The sequence below is a fragment of the Salmo trutta genome, chromosome 16 (assembly GCF_901001165.1).
Source record: "Salmo trutta chromosome 16, fSalTru1.1, whole genome shotgun sequence".
In the NCBI taxonomy this organism is placed as follows: Eukaryota; Metazoa; Chordata; class Actinopteri; order Salmoniformes; family Salmonidae; genus Salmo; species Salmo trutta.
In genome coordinates, this window is record NC_042972.1 from 53,738,015 (window position 1) to 53,758,973 (window position 20,959).

The 20,959-nt window shown below is 45.0% G+C and overlaps 1 protein-coding gene across 6 annotated transcripts in view; it reads left to right on the forward strand.

The window, feature by feature from the left end:
• Positions 1-20,959, forward strand: part of LOC115151029 (protein kinase C and casein kinase substrate in neurons protein 1-like) — a 70,766-nt gene that overhangs the window by 27,876 nt on the left and 21,931 nt on the right. For 3 of the 6 annotated variants that reach the window (XM_029694944.1, XM_029694942.1, XM_029694941.1), the window contains exon 2: positions 14,721-14,839. In XM_029694944.1, coding sequence (XP_029550804.1) covers positions 14,780-14,839 — 60 coding nt within the window. In that variant the 5' untranslated portion in view covers positions 14,721-14,779. Of the gene's footprint in view, positions 1-6,727; positions 6,776-13,516; positions 13,700-14,720; positions 14,840-20,959 lie in introns of those variants that run through there. The other 3 variants (XM_029694943.1, XM_029694939.1, XM_029694940.1) reach the window with 3 other exon arrangements.

Below are 20,959 nucleotides of genomic sequence, written 5' to 3' on the forward strand. Positions count from 1 at the left end.
TAGAAGAACATTGTTTCTTAACATTCTCTAAATGTTCTGAGAACATTACTTTAACTAGAACCATAAGGAAACCTGTAGAAAACGTTATCTTGAAGTACACTTGCAGAAAATATATTTGTAAATATCAGGGCAAAGGACAGACAGACTACAAATGTCCGTCAACATTTACAAATCCATCATGGTGGCTGCTAGCTAAATATGCTAACGAGCGCAAAACCATTTTTTTTAAAGAATTACAAAGGAAGGAAATCATGCTCATAAAGTTATACATATGTTGGTAGGAGCTACCGAATGTCATTTTTGGTGAGTTTGGACATTTACAAGGGAATGAGAATGAGAGACATTGTGCAAATGAACAAAATTTTGATGCATGCTTGTCTGAAGAAAGAACAGAACTGGCTCTGAAGCAGCATGTATACATGATGTGTCTGTGTGGAGTCTGGAGTGGCCAAGGCAACGTGCCTGCCTGCTCTGCTCGGAGAAGAGGGGGGAGGAGCAGACAACGAGAACAGAGAAGAGAAGAGGAAAAAACGCAAGGAAATCAAGATATCAGTGGAAGCTGTACAGATAACTCATCCAATGGGCTTTGACTTCTCAAACATGGCAGAAAGCTCACACAATATGATGAGCTGTCACCATTGTAATTCAACCTCTTACTTAGTTAACTAGCCAGTTAAACTTAGGGGTCGCGTAAACACAGAATTCTGCATTTTTCACGCAGGAAAAAAAGATAAAACGCATAAGAAATATCTTGTTGCATTTTGTAAACTCAGATCTAAAATGCATCTTATTGTAATTTCTGCTCGGCATCAGACACATTTTTTGCTTCAATTGCATTCCAATCAGATGAAAATTCACGAACGGGCATTCTATCAACAGACAGCGCTCTGACTGATGTGTAGCTACTTTTCTCCAATCCTTTTCTTGGTGTAGCCAGCCTACTTTCCTCCGGTAAAATGCAAGATTCATGTTAAGCAAAACATTAGGAAATGTAGCTGTCTATATTCTTTCTATAATAAACATTATAAATAGAATGGCCATGCATCTTTTTTGCAAAAAAGACTTGCTTTTTCATTTACTTGTGTGGCTGCCAGCCAAATAGCATTGCTTTTCTTTTGTCATCTGATGAAAATTAAGCAATTTTCTGCCGAATGTGTTGCACTAATATTTTTTTCTGTGAAGGAAAACTATAGTTGCACACCCTTGATCACTCTATTGAAGCAAAAAAACACGGTTGACTTTCAATGAAAAATGCGACCCTTGTCAATACACAGCTGGACTCACCTCTCTTCCATTGACCTACCTACTTTCTTCCATTGAGCTATTTACAAACAAACACTTGACTGGCTCAACTTTTCTGTGAAACTAAGGTAAGCTTCCTAATGTAAAATAATGTGACAGGTGAAATTAAGAATGTGATCTGCTTTATTGCAGAAGTTTACTGAAATATAGATTTAGATTCAAACAACTTTCTGAGATAGAAATCCGTTAGGCCTATAGATTCATTCGATGGATGATCATGAAAGAGTAGGCTATAGCTAGGCCAAGAAGTCACATTCAAATGGAATGGGGATTGGGGAGAAAAAAAGGAAATTAAGATTTTAAAACAATAAGACAGACAACGGAGTGTCCGCTGCAAAAGGCCCATGATCAACCGACATTGGAGGGAAAAAAAACACATTAGGACCTATCTGACATTTTGTGCTTTTTTGGTGCTCTCTTCTCTTTCTACAATCTACATTGTTCTCTTGCATTATGTTAATAGTCTAACTACCACGTACACTACCGTTCAAAAGTTTGGGGTCACTGAGAAATGTCCTTGTTTTTGAAAGAAAAGCGATTTTTTTGTCCATTAAAATAACATAAAATTGATCAGAAATAGTGTAGACATTGTTAATGTTGTAAATGACTATTGCAGCTGGAAATGGCAGATTTTTAATGGAATATCTACATAGGCGTACAGAGGCCCATTATCAGCAACCATCACTCCTGTGTTCCAATGGCACGTTGTGTTAGCTAATCCAAGTTTATCATTTTAAAAGGCTAATTGATCATTAGTAAACCCTTTTGCAATTATGTTAGCACACTTGAAAACTGTCGTGCTGATTAAAGAAGCAATAAAACTGGCCTTCTTTAGACTAGTTGAGTATCTGGAGCATCAGCATTTGTGGGTTCGATTACAGGCTCAAAATGGCCAGAAACAAAGACATTTCTTCTGAAACTCATTAGTTCATTCTTGTTCTGAGAAATTAAAGCTTTTCCATGCGAGAAATTGCCAAGAAACTGAAGATCTCGTACAACGCTGTGTACTACTCCCTTCACAGAACAGCGCAAACTGTCTCTCACCAGAAACGAAAGAGGAGTGGGAGGCCCCGGTGCACAACTGAGCAAGAGGACAAGTACATTAGAGTGTCTAGTTTGAGACACAGACGCCTCACAAGTCCTCAACTGGCAGCTTCATTAAATAGTACCCACAAACACCAGTCTCAACCTGCAAAACACCAGACTCTGGGATGCTGGCCTTCTAGGCGGAGTTCCTCTGTCCAGTGTCTGTGTTCTTTTGCCCATCTTAATCTTTAATTTTTATTGGCCAGTCTGAGATATGGCTTTTTCTTTGCAACTCTGCCAAGAAGGCCAGCATCCCGGAGTCACCGGATAATGTATACCCTGCTAATGACCATAGAAAAAAAGAGTAACGGAAGGCGAAATTAGCACAACAAAGAATTTGTGTTAAGTGCATGGGGGCCGCCATCTTCATGCACCTCTATTGGACATTGATTGTGTGGCCAGAGAGAGCTAGGCCATTACAGCTCCCTTCAGCTCTGTTCAGCTGGGGAGTGAAGTGGGGTGTGCAGAGCATCACCATAGTCTCCCAGGGAGGGACGGGTTAGGGTATCCTGTCATTGTTGGTAGAGACATTTTAATGGCCGTGTTTTGTTGTAAGAAGGTGTGGTCCGGTTAGTTAGTGTCTGATCGGTTTCTGAGGGCAGGCTGGACTTGATATTAAGATACAGAGAGAGAGGGAGGCGGTGTATGCCACAAGGAGGAGTCAGAGGTAAGATGATGATTATACATTGGGTATACAAAACATTAAGAACACCTGTGCCTTTCCATGACATAGACAGACCAGGTGAATCTAAGTGAAACCTATGATCCCTTATTGATATAACTTGTTAAATCCACTTCATTCAGTGTAGTTTTAGGGGAGGAGACAGGCTAAATAATGATTTTTAAGCCTTGAGACAATTGAGACATAGATTCAGAGGGTGAGTAGGCAACTCGGTGTTAGGAAGGTGTTCCTAATGTTTGGTATACTCAGTGTAGATTAAGTGTTTAGGTTTTTAGAGGTAGTGAAATATGCTGGGTATTGTCTTCACACACTGCATCAGAAGTTTTGTTGTCTCCTTGGATGTCTCTCTGCTACAGTCTTCAGAGTGGAAGACGTTGCATAGAAAAGTGAGTGGAACAATGGAACTCAAGCTGATAAAGACTAGCCCATATACTCAGCTGGCTCATAGTGATAGACTTTACCATTCTATCTGTGTTTATAGTCTAGTATCATGGGTAGGGCCATCTGCGAGCAAATATGTCGGTTTAGAATATCCTCAGAACCCTAGAAATGATTTGAATAGATAGCATCCCTCCTGATTGAGTCTGGCAGTGTGTGTAGCCTATGGGTAATGATTGAGTCTGGCAGTGTGTGTAGCCTATGGGTAATGATTCAGTCTGGCAGTGTGTGTAGCCTATGGGTAATGATTCAGTCTGGCAGTGTGTGTAGCCTATAGGTAATGATTCAGTCTGGCAGTGTGTGTAGCCTATAGGTAATGATTCAGTCTGGCAGTGTGTGTAGCCTATGGGTAATGATTGAGTCTGGCAGTATGTGTAGCCTATGGGTAATGATTCAGTGTGGCAGTGTGTGTAGCCTATGGGTAATGATTCAGTGTGGCAGTGTGTGCAGCCTATGGGTAATGATTCAGTCTGGCAGTGTGTGTAGCCTATGGGTAATGATTGAGTCTGGCAGTGTGTGTAGCCTATGGGTAATGATTCAGTGTGGCAGTGTGTGGAGCCTATAGGTAATGATTCAGTCTGGCAGTGTGTGCAGCCTATGGGTAATGATTGAGTCTGGCAGTGTGTGGAGCCTATAGGTAATGATTCAGTGTGTGTAGCCTATGGGTAATGATTCAGTCTGGCAGTGTGTGCAGCCTATGGGTAATGATTCAGTGTGTGTAGCCTATGGGTAATTATTCAGTCTGTCAGTGTGTGTGTACTGTATGGTAAATTATATGGGATGAGTTGGAATTGAAAGGCCCTGGCTGAGGCCTCCAGGTACGTAGGGTTGGTCATCGCTCCTATCTGTTTACACAGTATGGCTGAATAATTGATGATATCTTCTGTCTCTATATAATTAGCAGGAATCTGATGAGAGCAGCAGGACGCAGCGTCTCCTGCAGGGCCGGCTCCAGGTATAAGCGACATAAGTGGTCGCTTAGGGCCCCAGGAACTCAGTCTCAACTTATTATGGAGAGTTAGAATAGTAGAATATACAAGGTGCAAGTTAGACATCTGGTTGGGCATCAGCAATTTTTCTCTTGTTATGACAGTCACTAACAGTCACTCAATTAGCCATGTCAGCTCACAATGTTTTGTTTGATAAATTAGTCTAGCCAGTTATCTAAACTAGGAGTCATCATGGCCAAATACTAACCGGTCACAAAGGGCACGTGCCAAGGGGCCCTGACCTCCAGGGGGCCCCCATTGATTTTGTTAGTCACTCTCATTCAGATATCATTAACATGGCCTAAGTCATGGAAAAATATGTACAATTTCAGAAAGTTAGCTTCAAAATTGAAAAAAATTGTCTCTCAACCCCTTGACAAAATGTATAGAATTGCACGACATTTGCTGTAAAACTGGAGAAAAAAGACTTTTGCCCAATGGCAAAATTAGTAGAATTGCATGACATTTGTTATAAAATTGCAACATTTTCTCTCCGTCCCATTGCAAAATGTGTAGAACTGCAAAAAATCTGCTTTAAAACGTAAACTTTTTATTTCCTGCATATGACCAACATTGCCAAGATCCTAGTGTAGTGGGATTTGCAATGCAACATGGGCAGCAATAGTTGGGGACTTGAGGAACACACAAAAAGTGAGGAAAGTGTGTGTGTGCATGCCTTTTCTTTGGCTGAGGGTAATTGAGCCCACTAGACCTACACTTGCTCTCCCATTGGGTGCATTAGGTAGGCCTATTTGCAATAGCTTCCTTGCCTCCTCTGTCAGACTGAAAACCTATTGTGGTTGTCAGTGTAATAATATTCTATGTGTCAGACTTCCCTTGTAGTGCCGCTTCGCTGAACACTGTTTTAGAAGCTGGCAGCAACCTTTCACACATATGCTTTGGTCTTTGAGTACTGTGTCCTGTTACAGATTTGGACGAAGTCATCAGGTACTGACAAAGCTAGCACAGTGGATTTTTTTTAGGGGGTTTTGTCTTTCGATTTTGTTGACAGAGTGACATAAATGAATGAGGGCATGTGTCTCTCTCATTTCTTACCCTGAGGAGAAACGTTTTATATTATGATGCCTTTTTGTTTTTCCATTACCTTGGAATGTATAGCTGTTAATGTTATGTCATAAGTTGTTATAACGCTATATGAACTGGTTAATGCAGTCGCTATATGAACTAGTCCAATGTGTCAGGAATGGACTAAAGCCTTTTCTACAGATGACAGCTTACAGCCATTCAGAGAAGCTCTTCAGGAGGTGAGATACAACGCACTAACCACTGGCCTGAAGAATCTGAGTAGTGTTGATCCTGCTTGTTGTTTGGAAAATAGCTTTTTGAACAGAATAGGATAACATTTTGACTTTCAAAACCCCCAAGATACCTTTATTGATATCAATTTGCAGTTATCAGTATTGGGAAGTGTTGTTTCCTGAATATTTCCTCTACCTGTCCTCTGGTGTCTCAGCGCTGCAGTCAGAGAGATGTTTAGGCAGCACATTAAGTGTTTATGAGGAATAGCTGCTGCTCTGCTGTGGGTTCTGAGGTGCAAAGGACCTGTCCTGCAGTGGGATTTTACTGTGGCTGGCTGGGAGCTGTTGCTGTGGACCCCTGATATTCCCACACTGCCCTCGTTCTCCCCCATCCTCCCCCTCTTCTTCCCCCTCTCTCCTCTATCCTCCGATGTCCTTACCCTCTTCCTCCGTCCCCCTTTCTTCACACTCCTTCCCCTATCCTGCCCCGCCCTGCTCAGCATCACTCTGTCTGGCGCTCTACCCAGTGATGATCAAGCATCATGCCAGGGTGAGTCTCATGATCCCCTCTCCTCTTCTACTCTCTGGCCACTGGGTCTACACAGGAAAGCACAACTGGTCACATTCACAGGAATGACATATTACACAGGCCTATCAGCTGTTATAACAGCATCGTCATGGAACCCTTTCTTTCTTTCTGGAATGTCCTGATAGCTATTCCTGGCTGCTGATTATCACTCACACACATTCATACAACCATACCCTGAAACACTCACACACTTCCACTCAACACATTGCCTGGCCAGAAGTGTCTGTGCTCTTGGATAAGACAGTGTCTACATCGGTTGCCTGTTTGTGATGTGATGATGCTTGCTCAGCTCTCTGAAAAAATGGGGCTCTGAGCTGAACAAAAACAAAGGGGCGGGAGGAGAGAGGAGAGAGAGGAGTGGAGCCCACGTGCCTCAGAGCTGTATCTGTAGCTAGCCGTCGCATCTCACCTTGCTAATGGAGGAATGGGGGTAAGGCTTTTGTTGCTATGACGAAGTGGAGGGAGGGAGGCTGCCTGCATTCTCCATCTTTTTGGGTGCATTAATTTGTCTTGGCTACAGCCTAGATTGGTTTCTCACTGGTTAATGCAGTCGGTTGATGTGCTCGTGTGTTTGAGGTTGAGATGTCCGTGTGTGTATATTTGGTTGTGTGTGTGTGGAGATGGAGAGATGGAGGTGCATGGTGTGCTTAGTTTACGAGTATTAATGAAATATGTGTTGTGATCTTCTTCATAGTGTTGCAGGGGGATGTAGAGGAGAAGGAGAGCACTTCATGTTCCTTTCGATGGTGAATTTGATGAATCAGAATGAATGGGTTTTTACTGCTTTTCTTTTTGTGCGTAACAGAATAGGTGGACTACGTGTTATTTTGTGCCAAAGACTAGTAGGCCCTAATGTATTTCAATATTGTCACGTCCTGACCAGTATAGGGGTTATTTGTTATTGTAGTTTGGTCAGGACGTGGCAGGGGGTATTTGGTGTGTGTCTATGTAGAGGGGTAGTTGATTTATGTGTTCCGGGGTTTTTGGTCACTGTTCTATGTTTATGTATTTCTATGTTCTATCTAGTTTAGTCTATTTCTATGTGTAGGTAATTGGTGTGTGGACTCTCAATTGGAGGCAGGTGTTTTCTAGTTGCCTCTGATTGAGAGTCCTATAAATAGGTATGTGTTTGTGGTTGTAGTTTGTGGGAGGTTGTTCTTGTTTTGCTGTATGTTGCCTTCAAGACAGTTTTTTCGTCGGTCATCGTTTTGTTGTTTTTGTTTGTTAATAAGTGTTCACATTAAAAGTTAATTATGAGCACTCAACCCGCTGCGCCTTGGTCCATTCCTCACGACGAACGTTACAAATATTAGTCGATTTCAAATATTGATTTCTGTACATATTACAATGGTTTATGACAGACAGAATTTAGAAATATGTCTGTTAAAAAGCTAGGTGTGTGTGTATATATCCTACCATCTAGCCTTGTTCCTACATTAGAACAAAATCCTCCTCTTGTGGTTTGATGGATTAACCAACTGTAGTGCACATCCAGCTCTCACACTTTCCCATGCAGTCAAAGCCCCTTTTTCAAACAAAGCCATTCTGCTCATGTTTTGTCTGGGGAGAAACAGATTTTTGGAGTATTTATCGCTCTCTTTCTCTCACTCATTTTCCTTCTTTCCTTGTCCCATTACCAAAAGTATTCTTCTACCCATTGGTTTAGGACTGCTGAGTGACCCAAATACACATGCAGTGCCCTCTCCTCCTCCTTCCCCTGACCCCCACACAAAAGTGGAGCCCTCTATTGTTTTCAACATGTCTCTCTCAGCGTTGCTGGGCCTCAGTCCTCAGGAATGGAATAGTTTCTATATATACAGGGCTGAAGATGTGTTATTGCCCACTGCCAGACAATAGAGAGACAATGCTGTGGCTGCTTTACTGTACGCCTGACTGTCTCTCATGGACACTCTCCTAGCTAGGATTGGTGTTAGCGCTGTGAGGCTCTTGGATAGGAGGGACCTGCCTGAGAAAGATAACGGTCTAATCCAATGTATCAGAAATCAACAAAGATCCATTGACAGAAAGGAAGGCTTGTGAAGTCTGATGGAGGTATGTATCACAGCTCAGGCTAAGACCAGATGCAGACAGAGGAGGCAGATAGTACGAGTCTCAGAGTTTATTACAGTACAAGGGGCAGGCAAAAGGTAGGTCAAGGCAGGCAAAGAGTCCAAATCCAAATCAGAGTCAGGCAGGTACAGGACGGCAGGCAGGATCAGGACAGGCAGAAAGGCCAGAAATGGAAAGACTAGGAAAAGCACAAACTCGAGCACAGGTAACACGGAAACACGCTGGTAGGACTTGACGGGACAAGACAAACTGGCAACAGACAAACAGAAAACGCAGGTAGAAATACACATGAGGTAATGGGAGACACCTGGTGGGGGTTGGAGACAATCACAAGACAGGTGAAACAGATCAGGGTGTGACAGCATGAAACTATTAAGTGTTGGAAGCCATACGGAGCTACAGATCTTTGTTCCAATCCACAGTGACTCACCGTCTTGTCTCCAACCCCACTTCATAGACCCTCTGACTCTCAACTCACTCTCAGTGTGCTCCCTTCTCCCTTGAGCGTGGGCTTGTTTCCCATCTAATGTGATGCCGTATGGCAGGCAGCTCTGTTTTCCACAGAACAGAAGTAGGCGCTTGTCGCGCACTGTCTGTCTAACTCAACCAAGTCTCAGCGCTCTCCGGTGGGACTGAACAGATTCTGTTGTGTATTAACCTCGCCTGCAAGGGTTACACTGCGATAGTAGTGAAGACACACGACTGGGAACGAGACTAGGGGTGTGTGTGTGCGTGTGTGCGCACACAAGGCCTTCCCCGGTGAGATTGCAGGGCTGATGGGGGGTTGCAGTATCGGTTGTGAAAGAAACATCCAGTTGCTCTTGGAGTACAATCTGTAAATTGTAGGCTCTGCTGCCATAGACATTACAGAACATGAGCTTTGCCTTGATTAAGGACTTGAACCAACCAGCAACCCTGTGGCCTCTAGACCTCAACAGCAATGTCTCTCAATAGTGGAAAACATTTTCCCTACTAGCACGTTAGCCTTTCCACTAAGTTAATAGTAGAGACACAGCTGTTCAATAATAACTATTTTGTTCTGAGGTGTTTTATTAAGGTTTTGAGAAACAGGAACCATATCTAGCTGGCTTTGAACCAGCAACCTTTTGGTTACTGGCCCAACACTCTTAACCACTAGGCTATCTGCCTGGCAGACAGAATGAGAGTGTTTAAAATCAGACATGCAGACAGACAGACAGCGACCCATAAAACTCTGACGACGCGGCTGGTGGACAGATAGGCAGGGAGACAGACGGACGGACACAGACAGGCAGGCAGGCAGACAGACAGAGAGGGATACAGACAGACATACAGTTTCTAAGTAACAGACTCCTTTATCTGATAAAAATTGAGCGGACAGCATGCAATTATGTTATTAATTACCGAGTTAGCACATAATGTTCTGAGAACGATAGGTTTCTTATAGCTTGGTGGGAGCGTGGTTGTCCTATGGTTATTTTACATACAACCTTCTGTCACGTCCTGACCAGTAAAGGGGTTATTTTTTATTATAGTTTGGTCAGGATGTGGCAGGGGGTATTTGTTTTATATGGTTCGGGGTGTGTGTGTATGTAGAGGGGTGTTTGGTTTATGTATTCCGGGGTTTTTGTCATTGTTCTATGTTAGTGTATTTCTATGTTCTGTCTAGTCATTTCTATTTCTATGTGTAGGTAGTTGGGGCCTTCAATTGGAAGCAGCTGTCTTTCATTGCCTCTGATTGAAGGTCCTATAAATAGGAATGTGTTTGTCATGGGATTTGTGGGAGGTTGTTCTTAGCATAGATGTGTGTTGCATGCAAGACTGGTTGTTGTCTGTTTGTTTTTCTTGTTTTGTTTATAGGTGTTCTAATAAAGTTAATATGAGCACTCAACCCGCTGCGCCTTGGTCCATCCACTACGACGACCGTTACACCTTCCCACAACTGTCTGGGAATGGTGCAGGATAGTTGCTTAGATTTGGAACAATCTTAGCACATTTAAGGAACTTGACAATGTTATTTTCATGGTATTTCATTACTTTAAAAGAACGTTTCCTAAAAGTTCAAACATGGTTACATTTAATTAAAATGTTGATCATGTTGCAGGAATGTTCTCTAACTGATTTGACATTGGAAATGTTCTCTAATATTAACGAGAATTTTAAGATGTTAGATGTTCTTCTGTGGGAATTTCAATACTTCAGCGTAAAGTTTCCCCATGGTTCTATTTAAATTCATTTAAACAGTTAACCCAAACTAAGCTGGCAGTATTATTAAAAGTGTTATTGAAACATTAAAATCAAATCAAATTGTATTAGTCACATGCGCCAAATACAACAGGTGTAGACCTTACAGTGAAATACTTACTTACGCTCCCCTAACCAACAATGCAGTTTAAAAAAATACAGATTAGAATAAGAAATAAAAGTAAGAAGTAATTAAAGAGCAGCAGTAAAATAACAATAGCGAGACTATATACAGGGGGGTACCATTACAGAGTCAATGTGCGGGGGTACCGGTTAGTTGAGGTAAAATGCACATGTAGGTAGAGTTATTAAAGTGTCAATGCATAGCTGATAACAACAGAGAGTAGCAGCGATGTAAAAGAGTGTGTGTGGGGGGGGGGAAGCAATGCAAATAATCTGGGTAGCCATTTGGATAGGTGTCTAGGAGTCTTATGGCTTGGGGGAAGAAGCTGTTTAGAAGTCTCTTGGACCTAGACTTGGCGCTCCGGTACCGCTTGCCGTGCGGTAGCAGAGAGAACAGTCTATGAGTAGGGTGGCTGGAGTCCTTGACAATTTTTAGGGCCTTCCTCTGTCACCGCCTGGTATAGAGGTCCTGGATGGCAGGAAGCTTGGCCCCAGTGATGTACTGGGCCGTACACACTACCCTCTGTAGTGCCTTGCAGTCGGTGGCCGAGCAGTTGCCATACCAGGCGGTGATGCTCTCAATATTGTAGATGTAGAAACTTTTGAGGATCTGAGGACCCATGCCAAATCTTTTCAGTCTCCTGAGGGGGAATAGGTTTTGTTGTGCTCTTTTCACGACTGTCTTGGTGTGCTTGGACCATGTTAGTTTGTTGGTGATGTGGACACCAAGGAACTTGAAGCTCTCAACCTGCTCCACTGCAGCCCCGTCGATGAGAATGGGGGCGTGCTCGGTCCTCTTTTTTCTGTAGTCCAGAATCCTCTCCTTCGTTTTGATCACGTTGTGGGAGAGGTTGTTGTCCTGGCACCACACGGCCAGGTCTCTGACCTCCTCCCTATAGGCTGTCCCGTCATTTTCGGTGATCAGGCCTACCACTGATGTGTCATCGGCAAACTTAATGATGGTGCTGGAGTCGTGCTTGGCCGTGAGTCATGAGTGAACAGGGAGTACAGGAGGGGACTGAGCACGCACCCCTGAGGGGCCTCTGTGTTGAGGATCAGCGTGGCGAATGTGTTGTTACCTACCCTTACCACCTGGGGGCGGCCCGTCAGGAAGTCCAGGATCCAGTTGCGGAGGGAGGTGTTTAGTCCCATGGTCCTTAGCTTATTGATGAGCTTTGAGGTCACTATGGTGTTGAACGCTGAGCTGTAGTCAATGAATAGCATTCTCACATAGGTGTTCCTTTTGTCCAGGTGGGAAAGGGCAGTGTGGAGTGCAATAGAGATTTCATCATCTGTGAATCTGTTGGGGTGGTATACAAATTGGAGTGGGTCTAGGGTTTCTGGGATGATGGTGTTGATGTGAGCCATGACCAGCCTTTCAAAGCACTTCATGGCTACAGACGTGAGTTCTATGGGTCGATAGTCATTTAGGCAGGTTATCTTAGTGTTGTTGGGCACAGGCATTATGGTGGTCTGCTTAAAACAGGTTGGTATTACAGACTCGGGCAGGGAGAGGTTGAAAATGTCAGTGAAGACACATGCCAGTTGGTCAGCGCATGGTCGCAGTACACGTCCTGGTAATCCATCTGGCCCAGCGGCCTTGTGAATGTTGACCTGTTTAAAGGTCTTACTCACATTCGCTGCAGAGAGCTTGATCACACATTCTTCTGGAATAGTTTATGCTCTCATGCATGTTTCAGTGTTATTTGCCTTGAAGTGAGCATAGAAGTAGTTTAGCTCGTCTTGTAGGCTCGTGTCACCGTCAGCTCTCGGCTGTGCTTCCCTTTGTAGTCTGTAATGGTTTGCAAGCCCTGCAACATCCGACGAGCTTCAGAGCCAGTGTAGTACAATTCGATCTTAGTCCTGTATTGACGCTTGCCTGTTTGATTGTTCGTCGAAGGGCATAGTGGGATTTCTTATAAGCTTCCGGGTTAGAGTCCCGCTCCTTGAAAGCAGCAGCTCTAGCCTTTAGCTCAGTGCAGATATTGCCTGTAATCCATGGCTTCTGGTTGGGGTATGTACGTACGGTCACAGTGGGGACGACGTCAACGTCATCAATGCACTTATTGATGAAGCCAATGACTGATGGGATGTACTCCTCAATGCCTTCGGAGGAATCCCGGAATATATTCCAGTCTGTGCTAGCAAAACAGTCCTTTAGCTTAGCATCTGTTTCATCTGACCACTTTTTTATTAATCGAGTCACTGGTGCTTCCTGCTTGAATTTTTGCTTGTATGCAGGAATCAGGAGGATATAATTATGGTCAGATTTGTATGCATCTCTGTGTGTGGAGTATAGGTGGTCCAGAGTTATTTTTCCTCTGGTTGCACATTTAACATGCTGATAGAAATTTGGTAAAATGGATTTAAGTTTCCCTGCATTAAAGTCCTCAGCTACTAGGACCACTGCCTCTGGGTGAGCATTTTCTTGTTTGCTTATGGCGGAATACAGCTCATTCAAAGCTGTCTCAGTGCCAGCCTCTTACTGTGGTTGTATGTAAACAGCTACTAAAAATACAGATGAAAATTCTTTAGGTAGATAGTGTGGTCTTTAGCTTATCATGAGATACTCTACCTCAGGCGAGCAATAGTGTGAGACCTATAACCAGCTAACTGTATGTTGACAGTGTCGTCGTTCATCCACGACTCTGTGAAGCATAAGATATTACAGTTTTGAATGTCCTGTTGGTAGTTTAATCTTCCGCGTAGGTCATCTATTTTATTCTCCAAACATTGCAAGTTAGCTAGCAGAATGGAAAGGAGTGGGTTTTATTCGATCGCCTACAAATTCTCAGAAGGAAGCCCGCCCTCCGGCCCCATTTTCTCTGACTCTTCTTCATGCAAATTCCGGGAATCTGGGCATGTTCCCGAGGAAGCAGTATATCGTTCGCGTCGGGCTCTTCTGACTCGTTCAGGAAAAGGATTCTGCCAGGTCCTGGTGAGTAATCGCAGTCCTTATGTCCAGAAGTTATTTTCAGTCATAAGAGACGGAAGCGGCAACATTATGTACAAAATAAGTACAAAAATGACTTACAAACAATGCAAATAAACGAATAAAAAAACACTATCGGTTGGGGGCACGTAAAACGTCTGCCTTCCTCTCCGGCGCCAAGTTTCAAGGAAGTTATTCAAAAACCTCCAAATGACCTTTAAATTCTGCTTAAAACAATCATAACACTTAGGAAATGTTCTCAGAACCTTATTTAATACCTTCAGATAACCTATCATTTTCTTTTTCAGAACGTTAATAACACCTCACAGGAAAACTTTCAAGGAACCATAGTAAAATGTTCTCAGAACCTCCCTGCAACCTAAACATTTTAGTTCCCAGAACAGGCAACATTTTCACTTCCGTTTTCAGAACATTTAAAAAAAATTCAGTTTCACCTGTCAGGAAACGTATGGCTTCGTTTCCTGAACCAATGGGAAACCAAAAACATATGTTCCCACAACTTCCAAGGAACTAAATGTGCTAGCTGCGTAGAGTCGACTCCTCCATAATGCAAAGCGCTACATCAGTGATTCCTTTAGTTAACAGAGAAACAGTGCTTTATTAATAGATAACTCAACCTTGTCTTGGCACAGTGTCTGTGTCCATTCTCAGGATGAGCAACTTGATCACTTACTTAATACTACCTCCTGTATTTGAAACTGGTAGCTTGCCTACTGTATATCTGAATTTGAAGGGACTGAGGGAGGACAGTAACTGAATAAAACTTACAAGTTTTCTGTTGCTCTTCTGTCATTAGTTCTTTCACATCTTCTACATCTGAATAACATTTCATGATATTATGAAACAAAGGGAACATTATATTCACATGGACCACTTAAATAGTTGGTTTTCAATTCCCACACGCAGTCTCTGAAATGGCCTCTTTGCATATTTTTTGTAGTTTGGATAAAAGCAACTGATCACATTGTATTGCTATTATTGACGATCCTCTCTCTCCTCCCCTCAGTGCATGACGACCGTGACTCTGCTGCAGACTCCCGCAACCTCCTCAAGCCCTCTAGGATCATGTCGGGCGTCTACGATGAGTCGGCCAGCCAGGAGGATGGCACAGACAGCTTCTGGGAGGTGAGAACAGACCACAACTGTTTGCCTACAGAGATACATTCATTTAAAGTCAAACAGGCATCCCTTTAAGTGGAACTGGGATTTGAACCAGTAACCAAGGTGTCCACACTCTGCAATCACTGCATCACCCTCCTATGGCTTTGCGGCAGAGCTGGCAGCGTGACAGGCCGCTGACTAGGGCTGCGGTTGTAGAGGGATTGTGTGTCTTTGTGTGTGTGTGTGTGTGTGTGTGTGTGTGTGTGTGTGTGTGTGTGTGTGTGTGTGTGTGTGTGTGTGTGTGTATATATGATACAGTATCCCACTCTAGGGGCTACTGCTGCTGTAGATTACACGTTTGACAGGTGACAGGAACGTCTGTATGACGTCTTTATATGACGTCTTATTCTGGTAGCAAACTAGTTGAAAAAGGAAGTATTTTTACTGACCAGAATTACATATTTTTTTGACCGCCATGCAACCAGTTGGTCATAATTGTAATCTCTATCTGACTAGCTGGTCATAAATCATAAATGTGGATATTGAAAACATTGTTCATTACATTTATATTTGTTTCCATAGGCACCAATAAAGTTTAAATCTACAACATATTCTTACTTTTAAAATCGTTCAAACAATGGCAAAAACAAATCTACAACAATTTTTTTAAGGGACAGATCAGAATCTACTGTTGGGGAGGGGCTGGTCCAACTCAAGGTGTCATTAAAAAAAATGCACCCCCCTCCTCAAAGTTACAAATATTTTCACATGATTGTAACACCCTCCCCTTCATAGAATTCATTCAAAATAATGTTTACGACCACAAATAACAATAACTGTAGTGACCCTGTGTTTATAAACGTGGATATCAACTTTGTCACTTCAGCATGCTTTTGTGGCACAGTCGATGCTACGCAGGGCTACAGGCCAGAAGGTTGAGGGTTCGCCGACCACCACAGACAAGCTCACTCTTCCTGCCTGTTTCGTTACACTATGATCAGAGCCGGCTGCAGACAATGATCAGCTAGGGGGAAATTGGATTGTCAACATTTTGATGCCATATTTTCCGAATGTCATTAAATGTTTTCTACAGATGTCTCTTTCCATTCATCAATTGGCCGCTGCGCAATTTGAATTGATTGATTGATTGATTTTATTTGTCAGTTAATAAATACATATATACATAAAGATTTTTTTAAGTCACCGGGATTGCACAATAAAGTCTGGGACTTATTTCCGTTGTGGTCCCAATTACATAGATACAGACACATTACATAGATAGAGATGAAAAAATGTTCCACCTCCAGATACTCATCTGAGGGTGGAGTTTAAGTACAATTCTTATAAACTTGTTTGGCTGGTAGCTTATTCTTTAGATGTTTAGGGCTGCTGGTGAACCATGATGTGCAGGCATAATCAAAGCGACACTAAACTAGCGTACGTATGTAAGGGCTGTCGTCATGGAGAGAAGACCAAAATGCAGCGGAGTTAGTGTTCATGATTTAATTCAAAAAAAGAACACTGGAACACTACAAAACAAGAAAACACCGACAGCTCAACAGTACTGACAGCATAACACACTGAACAGAAACAATTACCCACAACCACAAGGAAAAACACACACTACTATATAGGACTCCCAATCAAAGGCAACTCAACACACCTGCCTTCAATTGGGAGTCCAACACCCAACTCACACGTAACATAAAAATCTCTGCCACGTCCTGACCAAAACTACTACAATTGCTCCCTCTGCTGGTCAGGACGTGACAGTACCCCCCCCCCCTCAAGGTGCAGACCCCGGAATGCACCTTTAAAAAAGAAAACACAAAAAAATCCCCAATACCCCAAGAAAACCAATAAACAATACCCCCTAAACAATAAGGGATGGAAGGGAGGGTGGCTGCCGTCAACAACGGCACTGTGCTACACCCTCCCTCCCCAACCCACCTATCCTGGAGGTGGCTCAGGTGCGGGACGTGAACCTCGCTCCACCTTCGGCGTCGTCCACTTCGGTGGCGCCGATAGCTGCGCCGGCAGACGGGCCACTCGGGCTGACCCTGGCAGACGGACCACTCGGGCTGGGCCGGAGGACAGGCGGGCCACTCGGGCTGGGCCGGAGGACAGGCGGGCCACTCGGGCTGGGCCGGAGGACAGGCGGGCCACTCGGGCTGGGCCGGAGGAGAGGAGGGCCACTCGGGCTGGGCCGGAGGACAGTCGGGCCACTCTGGCAGCTCCGGGCAGTCGGCCACTCTGGCAGCTCCGGGCAGTCGGGCCACTCTGGCAGCTCCGGGCAGTCGGGCCACTCTGGCAGCTCCGGGCAGTCGGGCCACTCTGGCAGCTCCGGGCAGTCGGGGCACCCTGGCAGATCCGGGCAGGCGGGACAATCTGGCAGCTCCGGGCAGTCGGGCCACTCTGGCAGCTCCGGGCAGTCGGGGCACCCTGGCAGCTCCGGGCAGTCGGGCCGCTCTGGCAGCTCCGGGCAGTCGGGCCGCTCTGGCAGCTCCTGACTAGCGGGCGGCTCTGGCAGCTCCTGACTGGCGGGCGGCTCTGGCAGCTCCTGACTGGCGGGCGGCTCTGGCGACTCCTGACTGGCGGGCGGCTCTGGCGACTCCTGACTGGCGGGCGGCTCTGGCGACTCCTGACTGGCGGGCGGCTCTGGCGACTCCTGACTGGCGGGCGGCTCTGGCGACTCCTGACTGGCGGGCAGCTCTGGCGACTCCTGACTGGCGGGCAGCTCTGGCGACTCCTGACTGGCGGGCAGCTCTGGCGACTCCTGACTGGCGGGCAGCTCTGGCGACTCCTGACTGGCGGGCAGCTCTGGCGACTCCTGACTGGCGGGCAGCTCTGGCGACTCCTGACTGGCGGACAGCTCTGGCGACTCCTGACTGGCGGACAGCTCTGGCGACTCCTGACTGGCGGGCAGCTCTGGCGACTCTTGACTGGCGGGCAGCTCTGGCTACTCTTGACTGGCGGGCAGCTCTGGCGACTCTTGACTGGCGGGCAGCTCTGGCGACTCTTGACTGGCGGGCAGCTCTGGCGACTCTTGACTGGCGGGCAGCTTTGGCGACTCTTGACTGGTGGGCAGCTCTGGCGACTCTTGACTGGTGGGCAGCTCTGGCGACTCTTGACTGGCGGGCAGCTCTGGCAGCTCCTGACTGGCGAGGCTGGGCTGACGCATTAGATGCCTGATGCGTGGGGCTGGTACTGGACGTGCCAGCCTGGAGACACGCACCTCCATGCTAGTGCGTATAGCAGGAAACACCGGACCGTAGAGGCGCACTGGCGGTCTTGAGCGCAGGGTTGGCATCACCCCTTCAGGCTCGATGCTCACTTCGCCCTGGCACATGCGGGGCACTGGTACTGTGCCTACCGGCCTGAAAATCCCAGGCCTCACCACAGCCCCAACCCCAAAGCACGGGACCTGTTCAGTCTGTTTCAGCCTAAACAGGGTACGGGGAGCTGGCCTGGGGCTCCATCCTCGCCCCGTCAAACAGCCCTTGTGCCCCCCCCCAAAATGTTCTTGGGGCTGTCTCTCGGGTTCCCTTACCCGCTGTGTTCCCCAGTCCTCGCCAGAATTCCTCCGCTGCTTGGTCCTGTTGTGGTGGGTAATTCTGTAAGGGCTGTCGTCATTGAGAGAAGACCAAAATGCAGCGGAGTTAGTGTTCATGATTTAATTCAAAAAAAGAACACTGGAACACTACAAAACAAGAAAACACCGACAGCTCAACAGTACTGACAGCATAACACACTGAACAGAAACAATTACCCACAACCACAAGGAAAAACACACACTACTATATAGGACTCCCAATCAAAGGCAACTCAACACACCTGCCTTCAATTGGGAGTCCAACACCCAACTCACACGTAACATAAAAATCTCTGCCACGTCCTGACCAAAACTACTACAATTGCTCCCTCTGCTGGTCAGGACGTGACAACATACTAGAGTCTTTAGGGTGTCTATAGCTAGGTTTCCATCCAATTGGCGACAGATTTTCATGTGAAGATTCTAAAATCTTCAGAAAAACAATATGCCATTTCAGTTTCCTTCAGGAAAATTTTGCGCTGGACAACATGACAGGGAAGATTTTAATTGACCGGACATTTGAGAAATGCGTGATTTGATTTGATTTGATCCAACCTGCCAGCGCCATCAATAAACGAGGGATGTTGGCCAAATGAATCACATATACGTGTCCTTAAAAACACCTTATAACAAATTACAAAAACACTATTCCTTGTGTTTCGATGTGTAGCATACGCAAAACTTAATAACCACATTTTTTGGGGGGAGTTTTAGGGTACTTTCCTAAAACAATAATTGTCCACCTCAGAGTTCAGCTGTCAAAGATTTGAGCACTAAATGTTTACATTACATTTTAGTCATTTAGCAGACGATCTTATCCAGAGCGACTTACAGTAGTGAATGCATACATTACATACATTTCAATTCATACATTTTCTTTTCTCCCCGTACTGGCCCCCCGTGGGAATCGAACCCACAACCCTGGCGTTGCAAACACCATTGCAAACACCATGCTCTACCAACTGAGCCACAGGGAGGCAAATCACGCATTTCTCAAATGTCCGGTCAATTAAAATCTTCCCTGTCATGTATCAGGGCATTGCATGCAAAGGCCACTGTATGATATTCATATTTTAATAAATACATATAACCTATATAAAGGAAGAGAAGTTTAGGCATAACCCCATAGAGAGAGATATACCGGTGGCATGCTATGACACCGACATTCATTTATTTTTGCCAGATGGCTACTGCGTCTGCTATACAGATATAGACGTACAGAAGGAGGGTCATTTGTTAATTTTCGATCCAAATAATTTGTATAAAGATAAGCACTACAATGTTAGATTATAGGAGTAACTCTGATAGGCTTGAAACATTATTCCTCACCTCAAGTTCAACTGTTGGAGTCAGCTGGAGCACTGGGGTGCACTGCCTTCATATCATACGCCGGCAGTAGCTAAAGCTTAATTATAGCGACACCATACCAAACCTTCACAAAAGTTGATGTCAAAAGTAAGTCAAGCCATTGTTTATAGGGAAAATATGAACAGAAGAGAAGATGTCAACCAGGGGAAAAAAACGACCCCCCCCCAAAAAAGAAAAAAATCACAGAACCCTACCCCTAAACCACACAACCCTCCCCTATTTTGGATCAACCCTCCCCCCAATACATTTTGATCTGTCCCAAATTGTTTCAAATTTCACCCAAAGAAAGCACATGCATAGAAAGACTATATGAAGACACATTTTTTTATTGTATTAATGATTAATAAAAGCAGTGTGATGGGGTAGATCCTCATCAAAGACCTCTGAGCATAGAAGGTGATCTGGAGCGTAGTGGCCCTCTTGAAGAGTGGTGTGATGGGTCATGGTAAAGAGAATCGGTGCATTAAAACTTTATCAATTTGAAATTTGAAGAATTTTGAAGAAACTTGAAGAAACTTTGTGGACTCAGCTGGCTTAAAGTACACTGCTCAAAAAAATAAAGGGAACACTTAAACAACACAATGTAACTCCAAGTCAATCACACTTCTGTGAAATCAAACTGTCCACTTAGGAAGCAACACTGATTGACAATAAATTTCACATGCTGTTGTGCAAATAGAATAGACAACAGGTGGAAATTATAGGCAATTAGCAAGACACCCCCAATAAAGGAGTGGTTCTGCAGGTGGGGACCACAGACCACCAGTTCCTATGCTTCCTGGCTGATGTTTTGGTCACTTTTGAATGCTGGCGGTGCTTTCACTCTAGTGGTAGCATGAGACGGAGTCTACAACCCACACAAGTGGCTCAGGTAGTGCAGTTCATCCAGGATGGCACATCAATGCGAGCTGTGGCAAGAAGGTTTGCTGTGTCTGTCAGCGTAGTGTCCAGGCCAGTACATCAGGAGACGTGGAGGAGGCCGTAGGAGGGCAACAACCCAGCAGCAGGACCGCTACCTCCGCCTTTGTGCAAGGAGGAGCAGGAGAAGCACTGCCAGAGCCCTGCAAAATGACCTCCAGCAGGCCACAAATGTGCATGTGTCTGCTCAAACGGTCAGAAACAGACTCCATGAGGGTGGTATGAGGGCCCGACGTCCAAAGGTGGGGGTTGTGCTTACAGCCCAA